Here is a 26,850-nt window from a genome sequence, read left to right on the forward strand (position 1 = left end):
GTTCATCTAAAACCTCCTGCAGACCAAAATCTGTTGAAAGTAAGAAAAACAATGAGACTAAAGAGAAAGAAAACTCTTCAATGTCTGAACAACACAAGAAGTCCAGTTTTCAGAAATGAGTCCATCAGCAGACAGATGTTCAGTCTTACTTTGTACACAGCTGCTCTGACTGGCTGTCTGCAGTCCAGCTCTGGTTCTGGATCTTTCTCCACACTGTGCAGAAGCTCTGATGGTGACACAGAAAAGTCAAAGTGGAGATACTTCTGTCCACCTTTGATTAGACTCATTATAAAAAGGAAAAAAAGTTTGAACACAGTCATGTTTCCAGTTCACTGACTTACATTTATTCCATGGACACTCACTCTAACCTGAACCACAGCTACAACCCAACATTGTTGAGGCCTCATCTCCTCCTTTCCTCACTGTAGAGGTTAAATATGCAACAACCAACAAATAAAAGAATTTGGTTCATTTCAAAGAAATTCACACGGTGACCAAGTAAAGTAACCGTAGTAAGGGAGACAACATCCCGTTGATGGTGGGATTATTTGAAAGATTTGCTTTAGTCACGTCACCAAATGCAGTTGAACCACCCGTGGATCCATGTTTGACCATTCTACCACTCTGAGCTCTGCTTTTTAATCATTTTATTATTATCATCATTCATTTATTCATTCTTTGGAGGGGGGCTATTTCCTAATGCCGCCCTAATAAGGTGATGTTCAAGGGGAAATGTAACAGAAACTCTTTCAGTGTTTTTCATTAATAAATTAACAGATAAACTGTGAAGAAGAACAAAACTGAGATTTAAAGGAGAGAGTGAGAAACTTGATCATCCATCCTCATAATACATGTTTATCAGTATCTGCTGTGACCATACTGCAGTAATAACTACAAGTCTACATTTCTGTGACTGTTGATCAATCACAGCAGGAATCTGAGCTCATCTCTGCACACAGAGCAGCTTCAGCTCTGGGATAAACTGCTCGCTTCACGTCCTTCTCAGCTCACAGACACTCATCCTGATATTTTCCTTTAAAATTTGATGGTATAATTCATCTGAGTTTACATTATCTGCATAAATACAGAAAAACAGACCCAAACACCATAAATCATTAGTTTCACCATGTAGAATATATTGTTGTTTCCTTGCTTTTAAGTCAGAGAAAAACTGATTTTTATTTTCTCTGTTCTCTTTGCCACAGCCCATCCCAGCAGCAGCTGACAACAACAAGTAAATCAAACAATTAAATCAAGCCCTTATACAGCACCTCGAGTTTATGCTGGGCTGTGAACTATCATTGCTTCTCTTCTTACCATCCCCTTTTGACCCCAGAGTCACAATTTGACCCCACTTCTGACTTCCCTCAATGCTCACTATAAAACCCAATCATATATAATTAACTTTATCCCCTAAAGGTCCCATATTACGCTTTGAAAACAGCCTCTATAGAGTTAACATTTACTCCTGGTGTTCACCCCCTCTAGGGGTAACATATATCCGGTCTTAACACTATTCTTGGGCAATTTACATAAATCAATCCTGCAAACTATTCCTAAAGTCCCTCTCATTACTCTTTATTACTTTTATGCTCACATTTAACCTTAACAAGCTTTTAATCTCGTAAACAACAAATTTTCTTCAACTGTCGTGCTCTGTGCTTCTTTTGTTGTCCCCCTTTCTCTGGTGGGTTCCTGGATTCTCGCCTCCCTTCAGTCTCCCCACCCGTGGGGTGGGGAGACTGAAGGGAGTCGCTGTGGTCCCGAAATCTGTGGTCGCTGTGGTCCCGAAATCTCCTGCAAAGTAAACAAACACCTTTCCCTACAACGCCTTACTTGTCTGCTATGCGTATCAATTGTTCTCCTAATTATTCAATCTTGGTTCAACCTATCATTTTGGGACTCTCTAATCAAAAGGATTAACCTAATTATGTGTATAAGCGTGTTAGCATTTATCCATTGGCACTCAAGGTCATCCCTTCAATATATCAGTTCAGTCAGTCACTCTGAATGACGTTTTTGACCTTCAGTTGACCGAGTGACAACTCATATCAGCACAATTGCAATGTGTGTATTAAAAAATCATTTATCTATTCATCTATGTTGAATAGTTTATGTTTATGTTTACTGAAATGTTACTCATTTCAGTAAACAACATTTTAACACCTTTAACACACTTAAAGTGCCGCTTTCACGTCCCTCCAGGTGCTTCCTGTTGCTCGCTCTCTTCTCTCATATCTGATTATCAACATCTTGTACTCAACTTACTTCCTCTTTTCAGTCAGACTATTCAGAGCAAGCCTATTTTCACACCTTCTGCATTACTTCTTGCTAAGCAAAGACGAAGCAAACTGTTTTTCACCTTTACCCCAGAAACTAATCTACGTCATGTCTGTGTCTGTAAGCGTGCATTAAAAAAAACCTGTTGCAAGTGCAAAAGTTTCCACGCAAAATGTGTCTTAACTCTGACCTACAAGTCACAGTACATGTTATCTGTTTCTGCAAGCATCTTCATTGACCTTTTGCACCCTGACACCTTTCACAATAGATTAGAAGAAAATCATTATAACCGCTTATTCTACTAAAAGATCAAAGAGAAAACAAACATTTTAATCAATTAAGTTTAAGCTTACAAGCAATTACTTATGCGTAAGTTTTATTGTAGCTAAATCAAACTCCCAGAAAATCATAACATTATCATAAAGCCCCTTATTTCAAATTAAACCCAAAATCCCCCCTTCTTGACACATCTCATGTGTCAAATAAGCTAAAACCATCTACTAAAACTGAAAATACTGAAAATATTTCACGACCCCTTATAAAAATGACAGGAAAAGCTTAGTCACGTCATTTCTCTAAAACTCTCAGCAATTCTCCTCTAGGGTATATTTGCCCCGGGCCTCCAAACCTGTGTTTAAAATCAGTCTAATCATCATGTCAAATCTTTTACACCACTGGCTCCATTCAAACCTGCCTAGAAACAACACCTGTGTGTCAACACTAACTTCATTTTAAAACTCACATTTCCTGTGTTATAACATGTTCTTGATACAGAATATTTTGATTTCATTTTGCTCTTCTTAATGTAATGGTAGAGTCTAATTATACTTTATCAGACTTAACCAAAATATATGTGCTTTCCTTACTTTGCTCCTGTTTTAAAGGAAACAACCTTGGTCACTTCGACAAGTGTTTGTTATTCTATAACTGCATTTTATATGAAAAGTCTAGCAATCTCCTATGTGACTCATAAATATTACTTTTGTTTTACTTATTTTACTCTATAAACTTTAATTGACTTCTACAGTGGCCTATTTTGTTAATGGCATGAGTTATATCAAAAAGTTTCTCCCCTTTAGCATTTGGCATTTTCCCAACAATATAATGTACTGCCATAATCTACACCCAGTCAATTAAACAGAATTTTCTCAATGCAAACATTAGCAACCCAAAATCAGCAGCCAAAACATTAAGTCTGCAAGCATCCCCTTTCTCTCCCCAACAGAGTCAATTGTTTGTCCCCCTTTATTCATGCTAACCCTCATTCACTCATGCACACACATTCACTCCAAAGAAAAACACTTGTCTATCATTTTTGGTCTGGATTGACACACGGCAATCCTTTTAGACAAGAACTCGCAGGTTCCCACAGGTGACCTTCTCCTCAGCCAGTTGTAATCTGGAAAAGCTCACCTTATATTTGCTCTCCCGAAAAAAATTTCAGTGCTGTTAATTCAATGTTGCAGGCCTGCTTACAATAATTGAGAAAAAAGAGAGCTGATTATTAGCTCATCAAAACACAAAACATCATCACCTGACAGATTTTCTCTAAGTGCACTGTTACAATTATAAAGGGCCCAATTCTAGACATGTCCATGTTTACTAAAACTCCCTCCTTTTAAAATAAGAAAACAACCCAAACCTAACTGACACAATCAACCCATCACTCAAACAACAACCCGAAAGATCTGAAACAGAAATATTTTCTTATCAATCTATCAATATGTTATGGAGATTAGAACTTCAGTACCACAAAAGTTTTGCCCTACTCTTGGTTTAATCAATACTCATATAGTCTGAAATCAGACTTAAAATCACTCTCTCTGTTCATTTTCCCCACACCATATGCTTTGCCACAGATTCCACAGCGTCCTGAGAGTCTGAGGTCAACTGACATAATTTCACCTGCTAAATACACAGAAAATCTTCTTAAAAGCCACACAGTTTGCACACAGTAATGTTCCCCTTTAAGCACTTTAACATACTTAGCTTTAGCATAAGATATAAACCCGTTATAACAAAGTGTCACCACTAAATTATAAATTTCTTGTTCAAATCTGCCCTTCTGAACAGACCTGACCACCTTAATTAATTTTTTCAGTGTTTCAGACTCCTTCACAATTTTCCCACTTATGCAGTCAGTTTTTCTTTCCCAAATTTGCTAACCCAAATTTTGATTTCCCACTTTAAATAACAGCATTCCTTGTCTTCAGCCAGGAGTTAGAGCTCGCTTGTCAGGTTTAGTGATGCATGGCGCTGTCAACAACCAGAAACTTGGCCTGAACGTTTCCAGTGATGTTAACCTATCACTTTCTTCCGACTGCTGCATGTGGAAAATTGATCCAGGTCTGCTTTTCCCCTGAAAATAACAAAACTTAGACATTTTCATTATTATTATGAATGCTTAAACGACCCACTTCTCTCTCTCCGGCCAGAAATACCAATCTATTTCATGTATTCACCTTGATAAATGTAAGCGTGTTCCTCCTTGCGTTCATGTTATGTGGTCATGTTAATGGAGTGTAAGCTGCTTCTTCATTGCATATGTATTTTATAATCAGGTTAACTCATGCCTGTTTGCACTGAGCTGTGGATTCAAACTATCTCAATTCTGCTTCTCCCCAAAAATAATTTCACATGTAACCATTTGTATATGTGTGTTTTCTACTCTTTGTTGTAATGTGGTGGACATTTCTAAACCTACATAAGTTCAGCCTTCAATCCAATTTTCCCATATGCATTCACTATATAATCCAGGTATATAGTCCAGGTTCACCTCTTACTGTTCTCACAGTTTCCTGTGGGGCCTCCCAGATCAACACAGGCCCAAATCAGCTGTTTCTTCTCTCCATTGCTTCTCTCTTGATCTTTTCAGTCTTTTCTTTGAGGATTACTCCAAGCATGGCAAATATGAAACTCAGTGTTCAGTGCTTCCACACAGTTGTTTATCCCACTGTTCAACTTCCGAGCTTAGAGTTCAGAGTGCATTTTCCATCAAGTATTTTCTTACATGCTGCTGCTGGAGTCGTCAGTGTTATAGTTCAGTTGCACTGTCTTTTTGCCTGCTGTTAATTCTTCAAGTACACGGTGTTCTGTCTGTCTTCATCAGGAGATTGACTGTCCTTTAAGCTTCTTCTCAGGATAAGGAGACAATGAGAGGTGAAGCTGTCAAATTTTAAGCCAAAGCCTGGCCTGTTTTCATTCCAATTCTGTTAATCTATGCTTTTGCCGCTGTACTCACGTTTTCAGGTTGAGAAGAGTCCACCTGTATTGACACACTAAAACATTCAATTAATATCCTTTTCATTTCTTTTCTTAAGACATCCATTGGCTTCATCTTCCTAGATTTTAACTCGTCTCTCTCTCTCTGGGTGCACACTTCACACACCAGCCAGTTTCCTTTTATGGGCATGCAAAGTTCCTGTCACAAACACACACTTCCTGTCACACACACAGCCACACAGACTCATATTTTTCTGTTTCTCTCTTTCCTGTTTCTACAGACTAATCGAACTCTTGTTTTTTTGTTTTTTTTATATTTACAGACTTCAAACCCTCTGTAATTCTGCTAAGTCTTGATCTAAAAACAATGCACCCTTATTACACGCACACACACTTTTAAATATACTAAGCTCTTTGGTTTTGCAAGCATTCACACCAAAATCTTCAGCATGCTCAGCAAAGCTCTTTCAGATATCAGGACAATTAACAATTTTCCACACATATTACCATTCTTTGAGTTCAGTTTTCTAGCATCATCCACGCAATACTTTCATCAGCATGTTACACTCCTCCCTGAACTTCCTTAAAAAATATATAACAAAAGACTGCCACTAACTGCCAAGATAAATTATTTCCATTACCATATCACATCTTCACCTCATCTTCCTCTAGTACTAGTCATCCTATCATTTCGACTAATTTAAAAGTCTCTAAGGCCCAGGTTCGCCCACCCTGCTGGTCAATCACCTCTCCGATAGCGGTCAAATTTCTAGGCCCTAATTAATTTATAACCGCTTCCCGCGGCTCGACAGGAAGCTCCACCTCCAGCGTCTAAGTATCCCACTTGCGCCTTACAGCTTTACTTAAAGCTTACCTGTCAGTCACGTTGAATGGTCACGGCCAGGGGCCCTGGCCCTGTTGGTCAAATGGTGCAAGAAAAGTGGTGCTTGACCACTGATTATTAACCACTGTCCCTACCTGTCGCGGGTATCACCCGAATTAAGCCTGACACCTGCAGGAAATTGCAGCGCGTCCGCCGCAAGATGGAGTCACAACACTCAGAACATTTTGCACCCCTAGAAGTCCAACTTCTGTCTTAAATTTAAATAATTCTGGAAGCATCACTGTGGACTCTAACTGCCAGTTTGTTATCTGATGCCCAGGTCCCACCCTATAATCAATGTGGGAATAAAATTCCCTGACCAAATGTCCTAATCTAACATACGTCACAACAATTAATAAATCCACCCCAGTATTAACAACAATGAGTTTTCATCAAATATCCCCAAAGTTTACTTTTATTTATCCCAAATTACCCAAAATTATCATGGACATGTCACCTGAAATCTACTTAACAGATTTTAAAATTTAGTTTAATTTCCACTACTGAGCCACTTTAACAATAACAATCAGTGTACAACTAATTTAGAATTCATCCAATGTGCACAATTTTCAACAGGCTTGCGCTTACCTATACTCTTTTAGACCGGTCTGTTGTTCACCTCATATCAGATCGTACCTTAAGGTCTAAATTAGTCCCCTCAGCTGCACAAGAATCCGGGTCACGGCACCAAGTGTTAATTCCGGTTCTTTAGTATTCTTAGGGCCAAAAAGACACGGCTCAAGAGTGGTCCTTTTACTTTAAAATTATTATATTTGCATAATTAAGATTAAGGAACTGACCTCCCAGCCCTTTGTTCCTTCACTGGGCTGGTTTCAGTCATTATGCAAACGTACTGTTTATAAGATTGAAACCTGTAGTCAGCTGAGACTGAAGGAGTCACCTGGATGATGACGAAACATTTCTCACACAAAACGCTACGAACAGATGAACAGAATCAACTTTTGGAGAAAGTTGAATCAGTATTTCAGCTTTAAGAGGGTATTTTAACACAAACATCAGTCCTTCTACTTAAGTATGTTTGACACTTTGTTTACGCCTAAATTAACTTTACTGTTAACGAGTTTTCATGTTTCTGTAATCCACCAGTGTGCTCATGCTTTTTTAAGTGAAAACATATTTTAATGATCAAATATAATTATTTTTGTTATTTGTGGATTTTAAATGTCCTTGACAGAGACAGATGATAATCATTATCCTGCACTGTGGTCTCAGGTTTGGTCGAGCTAGCACAAAGAATGGCTGGCTATGTTGAACTTCCTCCTGGGATCTACACTAAGAAGTGAGTCCAACATTAGCAGGGTCTCTTTCCTTTATCTGGATTCACTTTAGCATTCACAGTCACGTGAAGCTTGTTATTAACTCGATAAGTCAACCCAGGGTTTCAGCTGAGCGTTCACATGAAACACATGGTGTTGGCAGCATCTGATCAATCATATTCATGGAGACGTGTATCAGCAACAGAGCAGCTGAGTTTGCAGAAGGAAGTCAAACTAAACCATAGGAACAATATGAGGAGATTACACACATAATAAAATACTAGCAGTAACACAGCTGCTGCAGACAAATCAGTCGTGTGATCGTGTGTGAGAGGAGAAGGACTGTAAAGGAGTTTGGTATTAAAAGCTCTGTATGAATGTGGGAGCATTTGAAGGGCTTTAAAAAGGCCAAAATAAAATAAAAGGGAGCAAAATTGCTGACTGTGAAAGTCACCAGACTTATCAGACCTCTATGATTAAGACCTGTAAGAACACCTATTTGTACTTGTTGGCATTATATCAAATACACACGTATATCAAGCCTTTGTTTGAACTCTGGTTGAATTTGTTACTTTCAGACTGTGAAACATCACAGAGGCTGCAGCTGCAGATCGTTATTTTTCACCTGGAAATTTACTTTAAATGTTAGATGGAAAATGTATTGCTCAGTTTAACCAAAGTAAGAACAATAATCCATAAAACTTCATAAAGACAAACATCTCCCCAGAACATTGAGCTGCTGAAGTGTCACTGAAGGGAAAAACTATTTGTCCTCCTCCATCCAGCAACACCTGAAACACCTGAGTGGAAGCTCCTCCCTACACTGTGTTTGAAGCAAAGCACAAAGGAGACACCTGCTGGAGCAGCTGGAGTCCTACTGACACTCAGCCTCTTCACTACACAATCACCTCCTACAACATCCACTCTTTCCACTCTGACTGCTGTGTTTGTGGAAACACTCCCACACACACCGCTTCACATACCAACATAGAAATGTGTGTGAAAAAGAGCTGAGCTGATATTAAACATGAGGATTTATTCAAAAATAAAGAGTCAGGAACAACATCTAGACACACATTACCTCTCAGCAGCAAAAGAACATCCTTTAAAGTTTACACCAACACCCTTCGACTCGTTGCTCTTTAAGGAAACACAGCTGGGTTCAGGTCCAGGTTCTGGATTAGTTTTAGGGTTATGTCCAGCTGAGCCTGGTACGCCCCACAGCTCTGGGCTTTAAAACAACACACACAGAGGTATGAGTGTGAATAATGATGGAGCAGTGATGTGAGTGCTGAGCTGTGACATGGAGAAGAGTCATGGACAGTTAGAGATGGTCATCTCACCTCTGAGCTTTGGTCTGGCTCTCATGTTCCCCACACAGAGTGGTTTTAGAGGGAGGGACTCCCTCCTCTCTGTCCTCAAACTGATCCATGCTGCTCAATTCACATCAGCTCACACACACTTTCTACCTTCACCTGCAGAGGAAACACAAATCATTCATGTGCACATCAAGTGAGAGCTGCAGAGGTCATGTCTGATGTGTTGGACTAATATCCATCTGAGACGCAGCTTTCATCAGTTCACTACAAAAAGTGTCACAGAGCCGAGTTCAGCCTCCAAATCCTCCATTACTGTAGTCCTACAAAGCAGCAGGTCAAACATGGCTGCAGAGAGCAGCTTTATGTCAGTAACAATGTCCAGGACCGAGCTGACTGCTTACAGAATTCATACTCTAACTGCTAGCTGCTCTGCTAGCTAAGCTAACTCAGTAACAGTGACTCTGACAGCAGTTACTGTGGAACAGCGGCCGAGCTCAGGACACATTCAGTGTGTTTAGTCTGAGTCCTGGACTCTGATTCAATGGATTCAATCCAGCTCAGAGTTTCATGTGTTCATCACAATAAAATACATGTACTAATATAACAGAAGTAATACTCTGAATGCAGGACTGTAATGGAGTATAAATAAGGTTTTTACAGCCTGAAAGAAACATTCATTTCATATATTTGTAGACAGTGAAGCAGTTTTTAATACTGCAGCTGATTCCTTCACCTGTGTGTGTGTGAGCCACACCTTCATGTGCTGCTTTAGAAATATGTGGTCTGACTGCTCAGACTGAGTCTAGGAAGAAAGTTCACACGCTGGAGAAAGTTTTGTTCCTAACTTTGTCAGAGTTCGGCTCCAAAGAAAAAGAAGACGGAGCTCACAGTCTGTAGATGGTCCTCAGTGTGTGTGTGAAGCCAAGAAAGCACACTGGAGTGTGTTTATGTCAGAAAATCAGTGTGTGTGAAGAGTCTGAGGGAGTGTGTGAATAAGACTAAACACTGAAACCAACAGTCCAAAAAAAGCGTCTGGATTTCTTTACGTTTAACTTAAAGAAAGTAAAGGAGACAACATCCCGTTGATGGTGGGATTATTTGAAAGATTTGCTAGTCATGTCACCCTGAACTCCACTCACGGAGTTTCTGTCGCCATTGTAGTTTTTAAAAAGTCCCGTGATAAAGGCGGGTCTTTCTGTGAATCCGCACGCTCATTGGCTAATTACTTGAAATTGACACATCGTTGTCCAATGAGCGTGCGGGAACTTCCAACATAAAGTTGTTTCCTTTGAAAAACCAAAGTCTGATTATTTTTGCCTCCACTGACGGAGCCTGTTGTTCCCGCCACAGAGACACAGTAATGTCAGAGCGGTGTTAACACTCACCCTGCCTCAGCACAGCTCTCACTCTCCTCCTGCTCTCTCACACTAAACGGAGACTCAGCTAAACTCACTTCCTCTCTACTTAAGAGGAAACCAGCACTCAGAGGAGCCGACCGGCCTCACATTTCACCCACAGACACGAACAGCGTGGAATTATTTTATGTCATAAGAAGAAACATATTCATGTTAACACTCACCTGCCTCAGCTCCACCTTCCTCCTCCTGCTGCTCTGAACGGAGGCTCAATACTTTCACTTTCACTGCTCCTCCCTAAACACAGAGGATGCTGGGACTTGTAGTTTTTTCTTCCGGTGCGGTCTTCCTCTTTGTTTGTTTGTGTTTGTTTTCAAGTTATTTCGATCATGTAAACATCAACAGAACACGTGAAGCCACACAGAGTTTGTATGTCGAGGTGGGTAGGAGGGTTTGAGGGTTTGCGGAGGGGTCAGAGGGAAGAGGTCTCGGCAGTTGCAGGATCTCTAACATTAGAATCTTAAAATGTGTCTCATATAGGTGTCATTTTGGTACTTTACACATCACACAGTTTCAACAACTCCTTATATGTTACTAGTTCCTCTTTTCTTTCTGTCTTCCCGTATTTATTAATATGCTTGTATATTTCTACACTAACTTCCTGTTTTTCAGTCTGGCTGAGCACTTAGTTTGTGAGTCAAAAGTGGCCTTGCTTTACAAACCTTCATTATTAAAGTACATAAAACAATATAATCATGAAATAAGCACTAAGACTATATTAATTACATGACAGTTCTCCCCCTTTTCGTGTTTCCCAAGAAACACGACATAATTCCTAATTTATCCCATTAAGTTTACTTGCATGTTAAAAGGCTAAAATATAACAAAAGTGATTATGCTAAACAAAATGAAACCTTTCAATTGCCCAACCCTATCTGTCCCCTCAACGGGTTGTATGTTTTCAATGTTTCCTTATTATTCCGTCATAATTACTTCTATCCACAACAAATAAATCAAGCTCTAAGAGAGCACCTGTGAAATGTGAAATGTCCTAAATCTACTTCCTACGCCCCCTTTTTTACCCAGAATCCCAATTTAAACCCACTTCTGACTTCCCTCAGTGCTCACTGTAAACTCCAAACAGATACAATTAGCTTTTTCTGGTAAAAGGTCCTAGATTATTTTGTCAATCTTTGGAAACATCCTCTATAGAATTTAATTTTTAAAACTTAGTCCTGGTTTCTTGGCCCCTTTAACGGGTAGCGCATATCCGGCCTGAACACTGTGTTTGGGCAATTTACATAACATAGAAATCCTACAACTATTCCTAAAGTCCCTCTCATTACTCTTCATTATTTTTATGCTCACATTTGACCTGTGTCCAACGAGCTTTTAATTTCCTAAACAACACATTTTCTGGAACAATGGTTCTCTGTGCTTCTTTTCGGGTTCCCCTTTCTCTGGTTGGTTCCGTTCGGTCTGGGGCTTCCACCCCTGTGGTTGCTGTGGTTCTGGAATCTTCTCCTGTAAAGGATAGAAAACAAAACGCCTCTCTCTGCTACACCTCAATAATCTACTGTTTTCATCTATTGTGCCCTTAATTATTCAAAGTTGGTTCAAAATATCATGTTCTGTGCTCTATCCTTTATATTAACTTTACTTAATCTCAATTTTCTTAATCTTAATGTTCTTTATGTGTGTGAGCAACACTTTTTTTTTTTTTTTTAAACATTATGTTTATTGAATTTTATATTACAGAACAAGCAAAGAATAATAGTACAATTAACATGAGATTTATATTAAAGAACATAGTCCCCAAAATAAACAAATATAAATTAAAAGAAACAACAACAATAAAAATAAATAAATAATAAAATAAAACAAAACCGATGCACAGCATGGGTAAAACAAACAAAGCAAGATGCGAACGAAAAAAACAAAAACAAAAAAAAACAAAAAACAAAAAAAACACACACACACAAAGAAACCCAAAACTCAGCACCAAGTATCACTTTCTAAATTAATTCCCTTCATAATGTCTCAGAAACTCAGTTAAAGGTAACCATATTTCTTCAAAATCTACTCCCTTTCCTCTGACAATATAAGTAAGTCGTTCCAATACAATACATGACGCCATCTCCTTTACCCACATACGACTTGAGGGTACATCCACTTTCTTCCAATACAAAGATATTAAGCGCCTAGCTTGCAGGAGGCCAAAGTCAATTAATTTTAACTGTCTGGTGCTAAAGTCACAGTTCTTTGGATATATACCCAACACACACATTTTTGCTTCAGCAGGTATATTTACTCCAACAATCTTAGATAAAGTTTGCGTGATTAATTTCCAGTACCGCTGTAATTTTGGACAGCTCCATACACAGTGGAGCAGAGTGCCCTTCTCGTCTAAACATTTACTGCAGCTATCTGGGATGACAGGCGACCAGCGATTCAGTTTGACTGGGGTTATGTAAGTTCTCATCAACCACTTATATTGGAGGAGTTTCATCCTTGTATTAATTGATTGTCTTTGGGCTTTTAAACATGCAGTTTCCCAGTCCACCTCTTGTATCTCCTCTTGGATGTCAGCCCTCCATGCGTCCAACTTGTCAGTGGCAGATTCCCTATCATGCGTTAACAGAGCTGTATAAACTGAAGAGATATGACCTCTGCCCACTGGCTTTTGAAGTATGACATTCTCCAAGTGTGATAATGGTGGCTCAGATACAATCTGTTTATATTTTGACATAATGAAATGTTTAACTTGTAGATATTTAAAAAAATGTTTTTTGGAGATGCTGTATATTTGGCATAGCTGATCAAATGTAAGAAGGTTGCCATCCTTATAAAGATCTGCCACCTTCTGTACACCTTTATCTGCCCAGATTTTGAAACCCCCATCAGCTCTTCCTGCTTTAAAACATGTGTTGCCCCAAATAGGTGAAAAACGAGAGATAGAGGACTTATCACCCATATACTGATGGGCCCTATACCAAACATCTATTGTGTTTTTTAAAAAAGGGTTATTTGTCATTTTTTTTAAATTGCTCAGGCTTGCAGAATATAAATACAGATTTAACTGCAGATTTGTTACTGATGTTTGTTCAATTTGTAACCAGGCCGGGGGTGTCTCAGTGGAAAAGTAGAACATGGCTGAGCGCAGTTGTGCAGACCAGTAATACAGTCTAAGATTAGGGAGTTGTAACCCCCCTCTTTCATATGGTAGGTACAACAAGCGAAGTCTTAGTCTAGGTTTTTTATTATTCCAAATAAATCTATTAAAGATACCATTTAGTTTATCAAAGAATTCTTTTGGAAGAGGCAGAGGAAGTGACTGGAAGAGATATAAAAATTTGGGCAATATATTCATTTTAATCATGTTTATACGGCCAATTACTGATATGGGCATTGTCATCCATTTATTTAGAGATTCCTCCACTTCACTAATCAGAGGATCATAATTTGTTGCTACAATGGTATCAATGTCTGGGGTGATTTTAACTCCAAGATACACAAATCCTTCTTTTGCATTAATAAACGGGGTTTGTATAATAGGATTTAGCCTTTCATCCTTGTTCAGAAATAGGATTGAGGATTTTGAATCATTTATATTATAGCCAGAGAACTGTCCGAATAACTCCATTTGTTGCATTAATTTTGGTATACTAATGGACAGCCTAGTCAGAAACACTATCAGGTCATCAGCATACAGAGCCAATCTATGCTCCTGATCTCCTAACTGGACACCAAATATGTCAGATCTCATTCTAATTGTCATCGCCAGGGGTTCTATAGCTAAGATAAATAGCATTGGAGATAATGGACACCCCTGGCGAGTGGAACGCTCCAATGTGATAGGGTTAGAAACTATGTTATTTGTTAAAACACTAGCTTTGGGATTTGTATACAAAAGTTTAACCCATTTGAGAAAATTGTTTCCAAATCCATATCTTGAGAGAACAGTAAATAAATATGACCACTCTATCCTGTCAAAAGCTTGACGAGCGTCAAGTGATAATAATGCTGTATCTTTAGCATCAGATTTCTCATGAATTATATTTAGAACTGTTCTTATATTGTGAAACCCTTGACGTTTTGGCACAAAGCCATTTTGATCATTATGAACTAAATGTGATATATAGGGGTCTAATCTCCTTGCTAAAACTTTACAAAGTATTTTAGTGTCAACCCCCATCAGACTTATTGGTCTAAATGATGAACGCTCTGCAGGGGGTTTGCCAGGTTTCAGTATCAAAGTAATCATTGCCTGTCTCAGAGTGGGTGGGAGAGCTTCATTTTGGTACGCTTCTTCATACATGTTAAAAAGTGGAATTAATAATTTGTCTTGGAAAGTTCTATAAAATTCAATCGGAAAGCCATCTGGCCCAGGTGGTGAGCAACACTTTTAATTTTATTAAACACACCCAGGGTAAGATATACACCATCACCATATCAGCATAAAAACAGAAAGAGACGTTCCTCTTTCTATCACATTTTTCCATACATGGCAATTTGTTTCACCTTCCAGATGATTCCTGGGGACTTACAATTTCTTGACTCTTCTTCTGTCACTTGTTACTAGGCAGCTCAAATGCAGTTAGAAGCTAAATGAATTCCAGGCCCTTGGCCTGGCCTATGTTTAAATCATTTCTGTTTGTAAGCGTGTATGCGGTTAATCGTCTGCTGCTCCAAGTAACTTACACAATAGATCGTCGGGACATCGCCCCCAACGAAGCTTAAGACCTTGAATAGACTGAGCATCAATTCTTTCATGATCACAATATGCAATGTGTGTATACAATGATTATAGCTGCACCTTTAATAAAAGTTTTAGTCTAATGCCAGTAGCTTTAATAAACATTTTAATGTAATGTTAATGATGAAGGCTATGTTGTAGCAGTAAAGTATTTTCTTTATTATCACATTCCCTCTCTTGACCTTTCAAAAAGAAAGGTCACCACACTTCGTGTTGTGTCACTCCTCGGCCCATTCGGCCGCTTCTAAGTCCATCAATGGCATCATGGCCACCAGAACCATCGTTTCGGGGTCCACTGCCCTCGTTATTGCCTTTTCCAGCAGTCCTCTGGCGCAAGGAATGAGACAACAACCGCAGGTGACCAGTATCCCTAACAAGCGGCAGTGGAAAACATCGCAGACATGAAAAACCCCTTCCATTTCCCAAACACTGAGGTCATCCAGCTGTCCAGCGGATTGTCAATTCCCGAGTGCTCATGCATGGTTTTAGACAGAGTTTTCAGCCCCTCCAGAGCTCGGGTTACTGAGCCATCTGCAGCAGTGTTGTTGGGGATAAAGGTACAACACACTGCTCCAAACATGGCACACACGCCCCCTTTCTCCGCCAACAACATGTCTAGGGCCATTCGATTTTGCACTCCCATCAGCGAGGTCGGACCCAACTGTTCTGCGAACCCCTGCATGGCATCTCTGGTCAGGTTAGAGAGTCTCAGCACATTATAATGGACACAGTTTATGCGATCAACATTCTTATTTGGAGTTATCCATATGAACATACGTTCAAATCCTGAAGCTATTTGGTCCACTAGTTTATACTCATCTGGAACTCCCCTGGGCCCTCCTATTGAGTCAATCCTGGTGGATTGTTCATTCTAGGGTCATAAGCATGTATCCTCTGTGTCCCTCTCTTTGCCAAAATGTGTCTCTTACGTCTTTCCGCCAATGTGCGTATGTTGCGTTGTGGTATGGCTTTTACTTTGTTCCCGATTAGCATGAGTGGAGCTCCGAGTCGCACCATTGCGCACGTCCCTTCACTTTCCATATGGGCACGAACCAAAAGGGTATTACATCCACAATAATAATAGAGCCCACTTCTTTCCCATGTTCCAATTAAAGTGTTTGTTTGGCTTACATTGTTTGTGGTTCTCCCCGTGAGTGTGACAGAGCACCAACTTGGGTCAATCTCTCCCAACTTGTACTTTACTGTATCCATTGAGAATTTAAAGCATGTGTAGTTGTTTCGTTTGGGCATGAATGGTCCTACTTGCGTTTGCTTGTGAATTAGGGGAAATAAGCTGGACAAGATAGTCCAGTTGCCAGTACTCACTGCTTCTCTAGTCAACCGCAACATGCAGTCATAGCCCCACTTGTCCTCTGGATACAGTGGTGCGGGCTCCGTGAACAAACGTGGTCTACCTGAAGCACAGGCAACACAATCAGATACATGTTTTTCTTTAGCATTTTGAGCCACCCAGTCCAGCCAGAGGTTACTGTCACTGAAGCCGGTGGCACGCTCAATCAGGTCCTCAGTCCTAGTGTAATCCACCGTCAGGACTGGTCTCCCTTTTGTTTCCTGCTCCTCTTAATGTAATGGTACATTTTATTTTACTTTATCAGACTTACCCAAAATATATATGCTTTTGTTACTTTGCTCCTGTCTCCCTCCAGTAGCAGCTCTTTTAATAATTTACTGTTTAAAAGGGAAAAAACCTTGGTCACATGGACAAGTCTTTGTTATTCTATAACTGCATTTTTATATGAAAAGTCTAGCGATCCCCTATTTGACTCATAAATATAATTTCCCTCAATCAAATTTAATTGACTTCTACAGTGGCCTGCTTTTGTTAATAGTAACATGAGTAACATCCAACATTTTCTCCCCTTTAGCATTTGGTATTTTCCCCACTATATAATGTACTACCATAATCTAAACCCAGTCAATAAAACAGAATTTTCTCAAAGCAAACATCAGCAACAGCATCAGCTCCTCCTGCTCATGGCAAAAGCAAAGCAAAGCAAAGCAAAACAAAGCAAAGCAAAGCATCCCCTTTCTCTTGCCAGCGTGGTGAATTGTTTGTCAACATCTACTCATCCTACTCTTGGTCCAGTCTTTATCTCAGTGTCCAGTCAGTCCAACCTTTAGTCCACATTGTCAGTCCAGTCACAGTCCAGTCACACACATTCACACCAGATATTGCTGATAGTGGAGACTCATGCGCAAATATCAGATTCTCCACCCTCAGCAACGTGAGCTCATTCATTTGTTTTATTTTGTTTTGTTTTTTGTTTTTTAGGAAAAGAGTTCTTTATGCTCTTGAACTGGATTGACTCGCTGCAATCATTTTAGACAGGGACTTATAACCTGATCCAGGTCCCCACAGGTCGGCTTTTCCTCAGACCATTGTAATCTGGAAAAGCTCACCTTAAATTTGTTCTCCCGAAAATATTTACAGTGCTGTTAATTCAATCTTGCAGGCCTTCTTAGAACAAAAATGAGAAAAAGAGAGCTGATTATTAGCTCATCAAAGCACAAAACATCATCACCTGACAGGTTTTCTCTTAAGTGCACTGTTACAATTTTAAAGGGCCCAGTTCTAACCATGTCCATGTTTAGTAAAACTCCCTCTACTGAAATAAGAAAACAGTCTGAGGTCAACTGACATAGTCTCACCTGCTAAATACACAGAAAATCTTGTTAAAAGCCGCACAGTTTTGCACACCATTGATATTCTCATTAAGCCCTTTCTAAGGACGTTATAACAATCGATCATCACTAAATTCTAAATTTCTTCTCCAAATCTGGACTACTGCACTTAGTCACAGACCTGACCACTTTATTTAATTATCCTGTCTGTTACCAAGCCTTTCTTCTCACACAGTCACAGTGTCTCTTTCAGTGCAAGCTTCACTCATCCAGTCAGACAGGAAACTCAAGTTCTTCTTTTTCTTTTCCTGTCCCCAGTCATTCAACTCATTTGCATACTGAGTCATATCTCAAGAAGTTGCCGTGACAAGAGAAATGCATATTTAAACATTACCACATTATTGAATTATTTTTATTTTCTTTCTACAGTAATCACTTGTTTTGATCAATCTATACAGGAGCACTTCTAATTCACTATTCTAAAAACTACTTTAAGCTTTAATCACTTTTTCCTTTTCACAAAAATCACTCTACTGTCGTGGAACTTTCCTGAGTTATTCCTCAACTTCAGGGTTTAAGTGTGTTAAATTCACACTATTTTAACACTGATGAAAGATAACAAGCTGATTTTCATTGCATGTGTGTTATTAGTCAGGTTTAATCGATGTCTGTGCAGTGGAGCTGCAGATCCACCAGGGCATGTTCTCAAAGCTGCCTTTCCTACACATTTCTCTGCTATAACTAGATCATTTTTAACTACTTTGTTATGAGTCCACTGGTCTTTGTATCACTTTTTCATCACACTAAGTGACTTGAACAAGATGATAAACAGACTCACATGTTCAAGATGCTGTCTAATCTTCATGAGCTCTCTTGTATTTGTAAGTGTTAGTAGGGTTAATACATTTTCTGTTTGTGTGTGTGATTTTGTATATGTTTCTTTTTGCAGTGTTTCAGACTCCTTCACAATTTTCCCACTTAATCAGTCAGTTTTCTTTTTCCCAGGTTTGCTAACCCAAATTTTGATTTTCTACATTAAACAACAGCATTCCTCTGTGTTCTCACCTACTCCACTCACTCCGTTGTCCTCTCCCACTTCAACAGTCCAATAACAGGAAGTTCTCTTTCCGCTTTGTCCTGCATTCTCCACTGTCTCTCTTTAACTGCCATGTTATTGCTCTTTTGAGCTACATTCCTCATCTTCAGTTAGGAGCGAGAGCTCGCTTGTCAGGTTTAGTGACACATGACGCTGTAAACAATTCAACCAGAAACTTGGCCTGAACGTTTCCAGTGATGTTAACCTATAACTTTCTTCCGACTGCTGCATGTGGAAAATTGATCCAGGTCTGCTTTGCACCTAAAAGTGACAAAACTAAGACATTTTCATTATTATCATCACTGCTTAAACAACACACTTCTCTCTCTCTGGCCAGAAACACCAATTTATGTCATGTATTCACATTCATAAGTGTAAGCGTGTCTCCGTTGTGTCTATATATTTGTATTCATATTAATATTGAGTGTAAGCTGATCTCCGTTGCCTCGATGTGTTTTTATAATCAGGTTTAATTCATGTATCTTTGCACTGAGCTGTGGATTCAAACTGTCTCACTTCTGATTCTCTCCAAAAATAATTTCACATGTAACAATTTGTGTCTGTGTGCTTTCTATTCATTCATGTAATTATTAGTTTATGTATTTCTTTCTCTCTCTCCTTTTTTTTTTTTTTTTAAAAAATTACCTTTCTGTTATGATGCTCTGAATCAGGGCCGTGCAGAGAGGTTTAAAGGGGCGGGTGCTCAAAGTTAAAAAGGGGCACATTGAACCAGGCTGAATAACAACAACACACATTCATCAAGAATCTAATATGGGATCGCATCATACTATATCACTGTTGTGAGATGGCGACAAGGCAAAGCAAATGTAGCCGATGTTTTACCTGATGGGTAAAATGTTGCTGTTGAGGGGTTGCTGCTGATAGTGCTGGAGGGCAGGGCTGTGTTGATCTGAGACTGTAGACATTAAAAATTCCATAGGAGAGATGGTAGCTGATTAAACAAGTATCATGAGATAATAACAAAATGCAAAGATTGGTGACAGCGCTTGGAACCATAAGGCAACAAAAACCTGTGAGAAATAATTTAGGCTCTGCCTGTGAATCACTCTTTGCTTCTCTTCCTCCTTCCATCCCATCATTTCATATATCACTCTCCACTTGCTGTCTATCTGAGAACAAGGCACAACTTGCTATTGCAATAAACTATAATCTAATTATCCACACCTAACAACTCTTGCACTTAATCTATAATAAAATGATGACAGAAAAATGTTATAGCACTGCCTTTAGTAGCCTCACACAGCTCCTACTGTTTCCTCCTCATGTCCTTACCAGGCATGTCTGGACAATGTTATATCATGAGTAATATTTTTTTTTAATTCATCTAAATAAAACACATGCACGCACGCACAGTGACATTTTAGACCTTCTTCAGAATACTGTATATACTATGGGCATCACGGTGCTGATCCAGAATCCTTACATTATCATTTATTACTAGAGCTACAATAATAAAGCAATGAGGAGGGGGAAGTAATAAATATGAAATAATGTATTTATGATTCCATTTGTTTCACGATCCACTCTGTGCAGGGCAAAGCTTATTAAACTGTAGAGATACAATAATTTTACTGCTGTAAAAACCAAATTTTGTCTTATTTAAAATATAAATCTAATATAATCTGCTTCTTAATGTATGTTCTTTAAAATACAGCGTTTGTTTTTTAATATATTATAATTATAATAATGCATAATTATGTGGACATGCATATTAGACCGTTTTTTAGTGAAATATAATCCCTCCAGAAAGGCAGGAAAAGCCCGGAAACTTACTTTAAAACTAAATATGTTCCCTAAAACGGTGACAGAGCTACAGACCCATGACAGCCTTACACAGGTAGCCAGCAGCTATGACCAGCACTACTTGTGCAGTTAATAAAAGGACAGGTAATGTTTGTCGCGCTGTTGCACACCCAGCACGCTCGTTTGTTTCAACTTACCAACGTGTACGTAATAAGCTAATACTCCTGTGTACTACACACTACAGTGTACGCTGTACACCTACTTACTGGTTTTGTCGCATCAGTCTGTGTCTCTGAGTTAATTTGTGTTTCTCCTACAGCTCCGGACCGCAAAAAATGCGCGTGCTCTTTGTGAGCTCGTTCCCGGCTTGTAACCAGCGCGTTCTGCCATCAAGGGCGATCATTGGTTAAATGTGATCATGTGACTGATGCAAGCCAGATCCTTTTATTTAGCAAAACTGTGATTAAAAGTTAAATATTATTGTTGAGGGGCACAGACAGGACTCCGCACGCACACACACATAAAAAAAATACATACTTTTTCTTTTTTTAAAGTTGCCTGAACAAAAGGGCCCTTTGGGCACCCATCAGGAAAGGGGCGGATGCTCAAGCCCCTCTAGCCCCCCCCCCCCCTGCACGTGCCTGTGGAAATAGTTATAAAAATGCTGCGTAATAAAGAAAAATAGTGTAGATTAGTTTGAGTTGTGTTTAGCTGAGCTGTGTCTTTAATCAAATCTAAACTGAAGAGTTCATTTTGTGGAGGAGCAGCAAGACTTTCAGTGTTACTCTCAGGAGAAAGCCTCCCAAATGTCTGTTGTCTTAATAGTGGAATTATCTGGAAAATGAACCAGTTCTTATAAGCTGCTTTTCAATATGAGCAGTCAAAGCATTTAATACAGCATGCTTCATTCACACAAGCCCTTCTTTTTCTAACAATGACACTATGATGGATGCATCGGAGAGCAAGTTGGGGTTCCATGTCTTGCCCAAGGATACTGTGGCGTGCAGACTGGAGCAGCCAGGGATCAAACCTCCAACCTTCCAGTTAGTAATTCTACCTGCTGAGCTACAGTCTGTACTTCCTGAACAACACACCCTCCTTTTGTTTCTTTATTTCCAGTAGCAACCAGGACCATAATGAACCCTGACTCAACAGACACTCAGGATCCACCTGCCCAGTAAGTCACCCACTAACTGTAACTATCAGAGCCCTGATCTTCTGCAGAGACGAGTCACACTGAACACTGCAAGTGTCCCTGCTCTCAGATACAAAACCTGCCTTTAAAATTTCAGAGCAATGAAATCAGCAGTTCTGATTCTAGAATTTGTAGTCTCACACACTTGTGCACTTTTGTTGTTTTGGTTCTGAGCTGCAGAGTAAACCGGTGGTGTGTGTGCAGTTCTTCTTCTGGAACGACCTGGACCTCCTCCGGTATGCACCGCAGGTTTTATAAGGACGCAGCTGCATTTGAACCCAATAATGTAGTTTTACAGTGATGCACAAACACATCGGCTTTTCAAACTTCAACTTTACTTTGATAAATCGTTTTAAAAGCACACAGGATGCAGAGCTTTAAGAAGCTTTTAGTTCCTTACAGTTGAACAGCACTCCCTGGACCTGACCTCTCAGCACTAATGCAATTATTTTACTAATGTGTCAAACTATCTACATTTTTAAACCATGACGTCTTACTTTCCCTCTAAGCAGATACCCAGGGCAGGAACCCTCCCCCTAAACAGCCAGTTTACATTCCAGTGTAGGATCCACTGATATCAGGTCGCAGTGGAAATATTTTTGCTTATTTCTGTGAAAAAGAAACCACTTCGTGACATGTTGATACATGATGTTTGATTTGTCTGCTAGATGGAAAATATTAAGTTGGTGATGTCTGAAAGGGACACGCCGTAGTTCATGAACAATAACAGTAGTTATTGATAAAGTTATAACTGCACATACGCAAGAAAGGAGAAAACAAATACTTATTTCATTTAATAATAATCGAAAAATTAAGTACATTAAAAAAAAAAACAGGGCAACCAAGCATATCTGACTGGAGCTTTAATGAGTTTTCATTATTTACACCAGCGGTCCCCAACCTTTTTGGCACCACAGACCGGCCTTTAAGGTGTTGCAGATAAACACAACAAAATGAAACCAGTACCGAAGATTTATTCATAACACAGGAAAAAAACCAGAGTAACAATAAAAACCCTGAAACCCACAAATGTCACAGCGGAGCCTCAAACGACTCAGGCACCGGCCCGTGACCCGGGCGTTGGTGTTCTGGTTCATGGTGATCACCATAATACCAGGCCTGAGGAGGGAGCGTATTTACACACACACATAATACTAATAATAACAATGATGATGTGTGTATCAGTAGAAGGTTATGAACGTGCACACACACTCACATCTAAATATTTGAAGTCCAAACATCCACATTTGTTCCAGTGTTGTGGACAGACTGACTGTTCTGAAGGCAGAACTTCAACAATGTCTCTAATAATAATAATAATAATAATAATGATAATGATAATAATGATAATGATAATGATAATAATAATAATGGTAATAATAATAATAATGATAATAATAATAAAAATGATAATAATGATAATAATAATAATAATAAATATGATAATAATAATAATGATAATAATGATAATAATAATAATGATAATAATAATAATAATGATAATAATAACAATAATAATAATAATATAATAATAATAATAATAATAATAATAAAAATGATAATAACAACAATAATAATGATAATAATAATAATAATATTAATAATAATAATAATAATAATAATAATAATAATAACAATATCCTTAATGCCGTATTCGTACTCGACCATATTTAGCTGCATTATGATATACGACGTGATGATTTGAGTACATTCGTAGTTCCAGTGGATTTCCAGATGCAAATGTTTCTCGTCCAATAAGTTGTGCCTGTGGTTTGATGACAGGTATCCTCACGAGCTGCTGTGTGTCATGGAGAAGCCGTCCATCACCATGCTGTGGACTCACTACACGCTCTGGATCCCCTTATACATCCTCACAGTCATCGTTGAAGGTGTTAAATCATCGAGTTTCCATCTTTTATTCCAACAAACTGAAAGCTGAGCTCATAAGTACTTTGACTTCTCAACATTACGAGGTTCATTGTGTGGTCAGAGTGTTGTGTAAGGGAAGTGTTGGGAGCAAACAGGAAATGGGTTAGCCAAGCAGAGCTGATGATATGAAGCCAGGAAATGAGCACAGTGCATTCCAGCTGCAGTGAGTAACCTCTGTGCTGTAAGCAGAAGTGCTGGAGGAACGTTGTGTATATCAGCGACACACAGGCCAATAACACTGTGATAGTGAATGAAGTAAAAGCACAGCAAGTGAAGCGTTTGTTCCCCTTTTTTTTTCTCTCTCAGCTGCCACCATCTATCAGGCGCTGCCTTATGTTGAGCAAACGGCCTCCCAGTCGTGTCCACTCAACTCAACGACAGCTCCAAACAGCCACCTGGCCGTGGTGCTGGCGCTCTACCTGCCTGTCCTCACTCTTGGTAAGACGGAGAACAACCCTTTGTGACATTACAGTCACCTGATGGACGTGCTGCACAGGAGCACGTTTGTTTGAGTCCAAGCTCCTCCTTTACATGTATGGTCGCTGCAGTCGTCTTCAGTCAGCCACTACTTTCATTAGCTTTGGTTGTTTCAGCTTCTGCGTGCAGCCACGTTAAAGTTTGTCTCGATAAATCAGACTCACTTTTGGTGGACATTGATCTGATTCTGTCCATATTTACACACAACTTCCCTGTGCAAATGATACATAAAATGACTGAAAGCTCTGATACCAGTGAGGTTTTCTGAGTAATTATGTGGATTAAACTTAATAAAAGCTGTAAGATAGATTAAACTATACATTTCAGACTTGCAGCATAGGCCACTGCAACGTTGCAGAGACAGTTTTACTTTTTTCTTTAGATACTGCATAATCGTTACAGAACTAAGAAATATGTTACCATTATTAGTTTTCTAACATGAGCTCATTCTTGTGGTCCTCAGTCACTCGTCCTTGTATGTTAAACATGCTGGTTGGATGAGGGTTAATGAGACGGTTAGTCGTGCCGTTGTCAGGCTGATGTACAGCAAACACGTTTAGACAAGAACCTTAACTAAGACAAAAAGATGTTCGACACAGAGGTCGGTCGCTTCACTAACACGACCTAAATCCAGCTGAACTAGAACACAGACTGAAGGAAAAGAACACAAAACGTTCTCAGGTTCTCCTGATTTGTTACTGTTGGGAAAACTACAGGTGACAGTTTCCTGAGGAAGACTAGGACGATGAAGAACAGTTACAGGCCTCACTGTCATATCATCATAGTTGGTGTCCGAGCTTTCTGACCTGCTCTGTGGTGACAACACTGAGGAGGATCTTCTATCTGGGGATGTTAAATTGGTGTCATGAATGAAGTTACTGTGTAACTGTAGTGTAACTGTGGTGTAACTGTAGTGTAACTGTGTAACTCTTCAGTTACTGTGTAACTGTAGTGTAACTGTACAGTAACTGTAGTGTAACTGTAGTGTAACTGTACAGTAACTGTAGTGTAACTGTAGTGTAACTATACAGTAACTGTAGTGTAACTGTAGTGTAACTGTACAGTAACTGTAGTGTAACTGTACAGTAACTGTGGTGTAACTGTAGTGTAACTGTACAGTAACTGTAGTGTAACTGCGGTGTAACTGTAGTGTAACTGTAGTGTAACTGTAACTGTAGTGTAACTGTACAGTAACTTTAATGTAACTGTACAGTAACTGTAGTGTAACTGTGTAACTGTAACTGTAGTGTAACTGTGTAACTGTAGTGTAACTGTACAGTAACTGTAGTGTAACTGTACAGTAACTGTAGTGTAACTGTAACTGTAGTGTAACTGTGGTGTAACTGTAGTGTAACTAGTGTAACTGTAACTGTGGTGTAACTGTGGTGTAAAACACTGCTTGGTTTTCAGGAGCCTCGCTCACAGTCGGGCAGCTGCTGAAGGAGAGGCACCACCACCTGGAGAAGTGGAACAGGAAGAGGAAGTAACATGAAGTCACAGCTTGTTGGAGTTACGGATGAAGTCGAATTTAACGATCTGCTGTAAAGAGAGAAAAGGATGTTCTAGACCCAAAATGATTTCTGTTGCACTTTTATTGACAGCACAGATTCCTACAGTACAGTTACTGTCTAACATTAAACAGCAGCTCAGACCAGCAGCCGTGTGTGTCTTTGTGTACGAGCAGCAACGCCTGAGCAGGACGCCGAGGCTCCTCTGGGCTACCAGCCGTACGCTCTGGTCCACACGGCTTTCTTCTTGAACTCTGCAGAGGACCTGAGTGCCAACAGAGCAGCTGAAAGGAACCACAGGAGAAATCAGAGGAATCACATGGTTTGATTTTTTCAGCATATCCTGCCTTTATGAACACTGATGTTTGAGTAAACCTCTCTTAAAATACCACCTGCTCTTTCCACACCTTCTTTTCCAACAGTGCTGTCAGCTGAGTGTCTAATAAACATGGTGATTAGTTCTCATGTAAAGACTGCCACAGATGAGGCCTGTGGAGCTCATTTGGCCAAATCATCATTTATTTATATAGAGCTGAATCACAACAGTCCCCTCTATGGTAACTTGATATTGTGAGATAACCTGCAACAGTGCAGAGAAACTAACAGTCCAACGACCCTGTCTCAGGGACGTGGTGAGGGTGGAGCTCCGACACAACCAGGTTCTTGGAGGCCATGATTGGTTGGACTGCTCTTTCTGTGATCACTGACAGAAATATTTCAGCAGAAACTACAAACTGCATGTGTCTGAGCTGAAATTCAGGCTTCATACAGTGCTGCATAAGAACCAGTCCATGAAACACACGATGCATTTCACAAGGAGACCCGAACATACAGGCTTTACCACGAAGGTTTAGCTTCTGGGGCAAAACCAGTAAAGAAGAAACCACAGCTGGTGGTGTAGTGGTCACTTTAGTGAAACCTATGAAAATACACTATTGCCAAAAGTGTTCGCTCGTCTACCTTCACACACGTGAACTTCTCTGACTTTCCATCCTGAATACATATGATTTAGTTTGCAACTATAACAGTTTCAGCAGGTCAGGTTGATGTTGGATCAGAAGGTCTGGCTGAGTCCTCGCTCCAACTCATCCCACAGACGTCAAGTTCTTCCACACAAACCCGTTCACTGTGCTTTGTGCGCTGCAG

General features: G+C 39.6%; 3 protein-coding genes across 5 annotated transcripts in view; 1 reads left to right on the top strand and 2 right to left on the bottom strand.

The window, feature by feature from the left end:
* Positions 1-19: 19 nt before the first annotated feature.
* On the bottom strand, positions 20-10,685 carry LOC146523728 (uncharacterized). The gene is made up of 4 exons (XM_085154033.1): positions 10,561-10,685; positions 9,006-9,137; positions 8,744-8,893; positions 20-226 (listed from the first exon to the last, which is right to left on the bottom strand). The coding sequence occupies exons 2-4, from the start codon at positions 9,092-9,094 to the stop codon at positions 58-60; spliced, it is 408 nt and encodes a 135-aa protein (XP_085010159.1). The 5' UTR covers positions 9,095-9,137; positions 10,561-10,685; the 3' UTR covers positions 20-57.
* A 10,560-nt stretch (positions 10,686-21,245) lies between these two features.
* Positions 21,246-26,144, top strand: LOC146523729 (very-long-chain (3R)-3-hydroxyacyl-CoA dehydratase 4-like). Of its 3 annotated transcripts, XM_085154030.1 has the most exons (5): positions 21,246-21,638; positions 21,715-21,772; positions 23,573-23,679; positions 24,026-24,157; positions 25,607-26,144. In XM_085154030.1, exons 1-5 carry the CDS (start codon positions 21,545-21,547, stop codon positions 25,681-25,683), a joined length of 468 nt encoding a protein of 155 aa, XP_085010156.1. In that variant the 5' UTR covers positions 21,246-21,544; the 3' UTR covers positions 25,684-26,144. The 3 variants fall into 3 exon arrangements, with proteins under 3 accessions (XP_085010156.1, XP_085010158.1, XP_085010157.1); XM_085154032.1 differs by having other exon boundaries at positions 21,246-22,026; XM_085154031.1 differs by having other exon boundaries at positions 21,246-21,772.
* Positions 25,771-26,850, bottom strand: part of LOC146523730 (focadhesin-like) — a 29,064-nt gene continuing 27,984 nt past the window's right edge. Inside the window, 1 exon segment of the mRNA XM_085154040.1 lies at positions 25,771-25,988. Within this exon segment, the coding sequence (XP_085010166.1) occupies positions 25,915-25,988 (74 nt within the window). The 3' untranslated portion in view covers positions 25,771-25,914.

Source organism: Neolamprologus multifasciatus, chromosome 3 (genome assembly GCF_963576455.1).
Source record: "Neolamprologus multifasciatus chromosome 3, fNeoMul1.2, whole genome shotgun sequence".
NCBI lineage: Eukaryota > Metazoa > Chordata > Actinopteri > Cichliformes > Cichlidae > Neolamprologus > Neolamprologus multifasciatus.

Coding starts and splice junctions, on each gene's coding strand:
- LOC146523728 (XM_085154033.1), bottom strand. CDS start 9,094: ATGGATCAGTTTGAGGACAGAGAGGAGGGAGTCCCTCCCTCTAAAACC. Junction 8,894..9,005: donor AGCCAGACCAAAGCTCAGAG/GTGAGATGACCA, acceptor GTTGTTTTAAAG/CCCAGAGCTGTGGGGCGTAC. Junction 227..8,743: donor TGTTCTTTTGCTGCTGAGAG/GTAATGTGTGTC, acceptor TGTCACCATCAG/AGCTTCTGCACAGTGTGGAG.
- LOC146523729 (XM_085154030.1), top strand. CDS start 21,545: ATGCATCGGAGAGCAAGTTGGGGTTCCATGTCTTGCCCAAGGATACTG. Junction 21,773..23,572: donor ACTCAGGATCCACCTGCCCA/GTAAGTCACCCA, acceptor GTTTGATGACAG/GTATCCTCACGAGCTGCTGT. Junction 24,158..25,606: donor CCTGCCTGTCCTCACTCTTG/GTAAGACGGAGA, acceptor CTTGGTTTTCAG/GAGCCTCGCTCACAGTCGGG.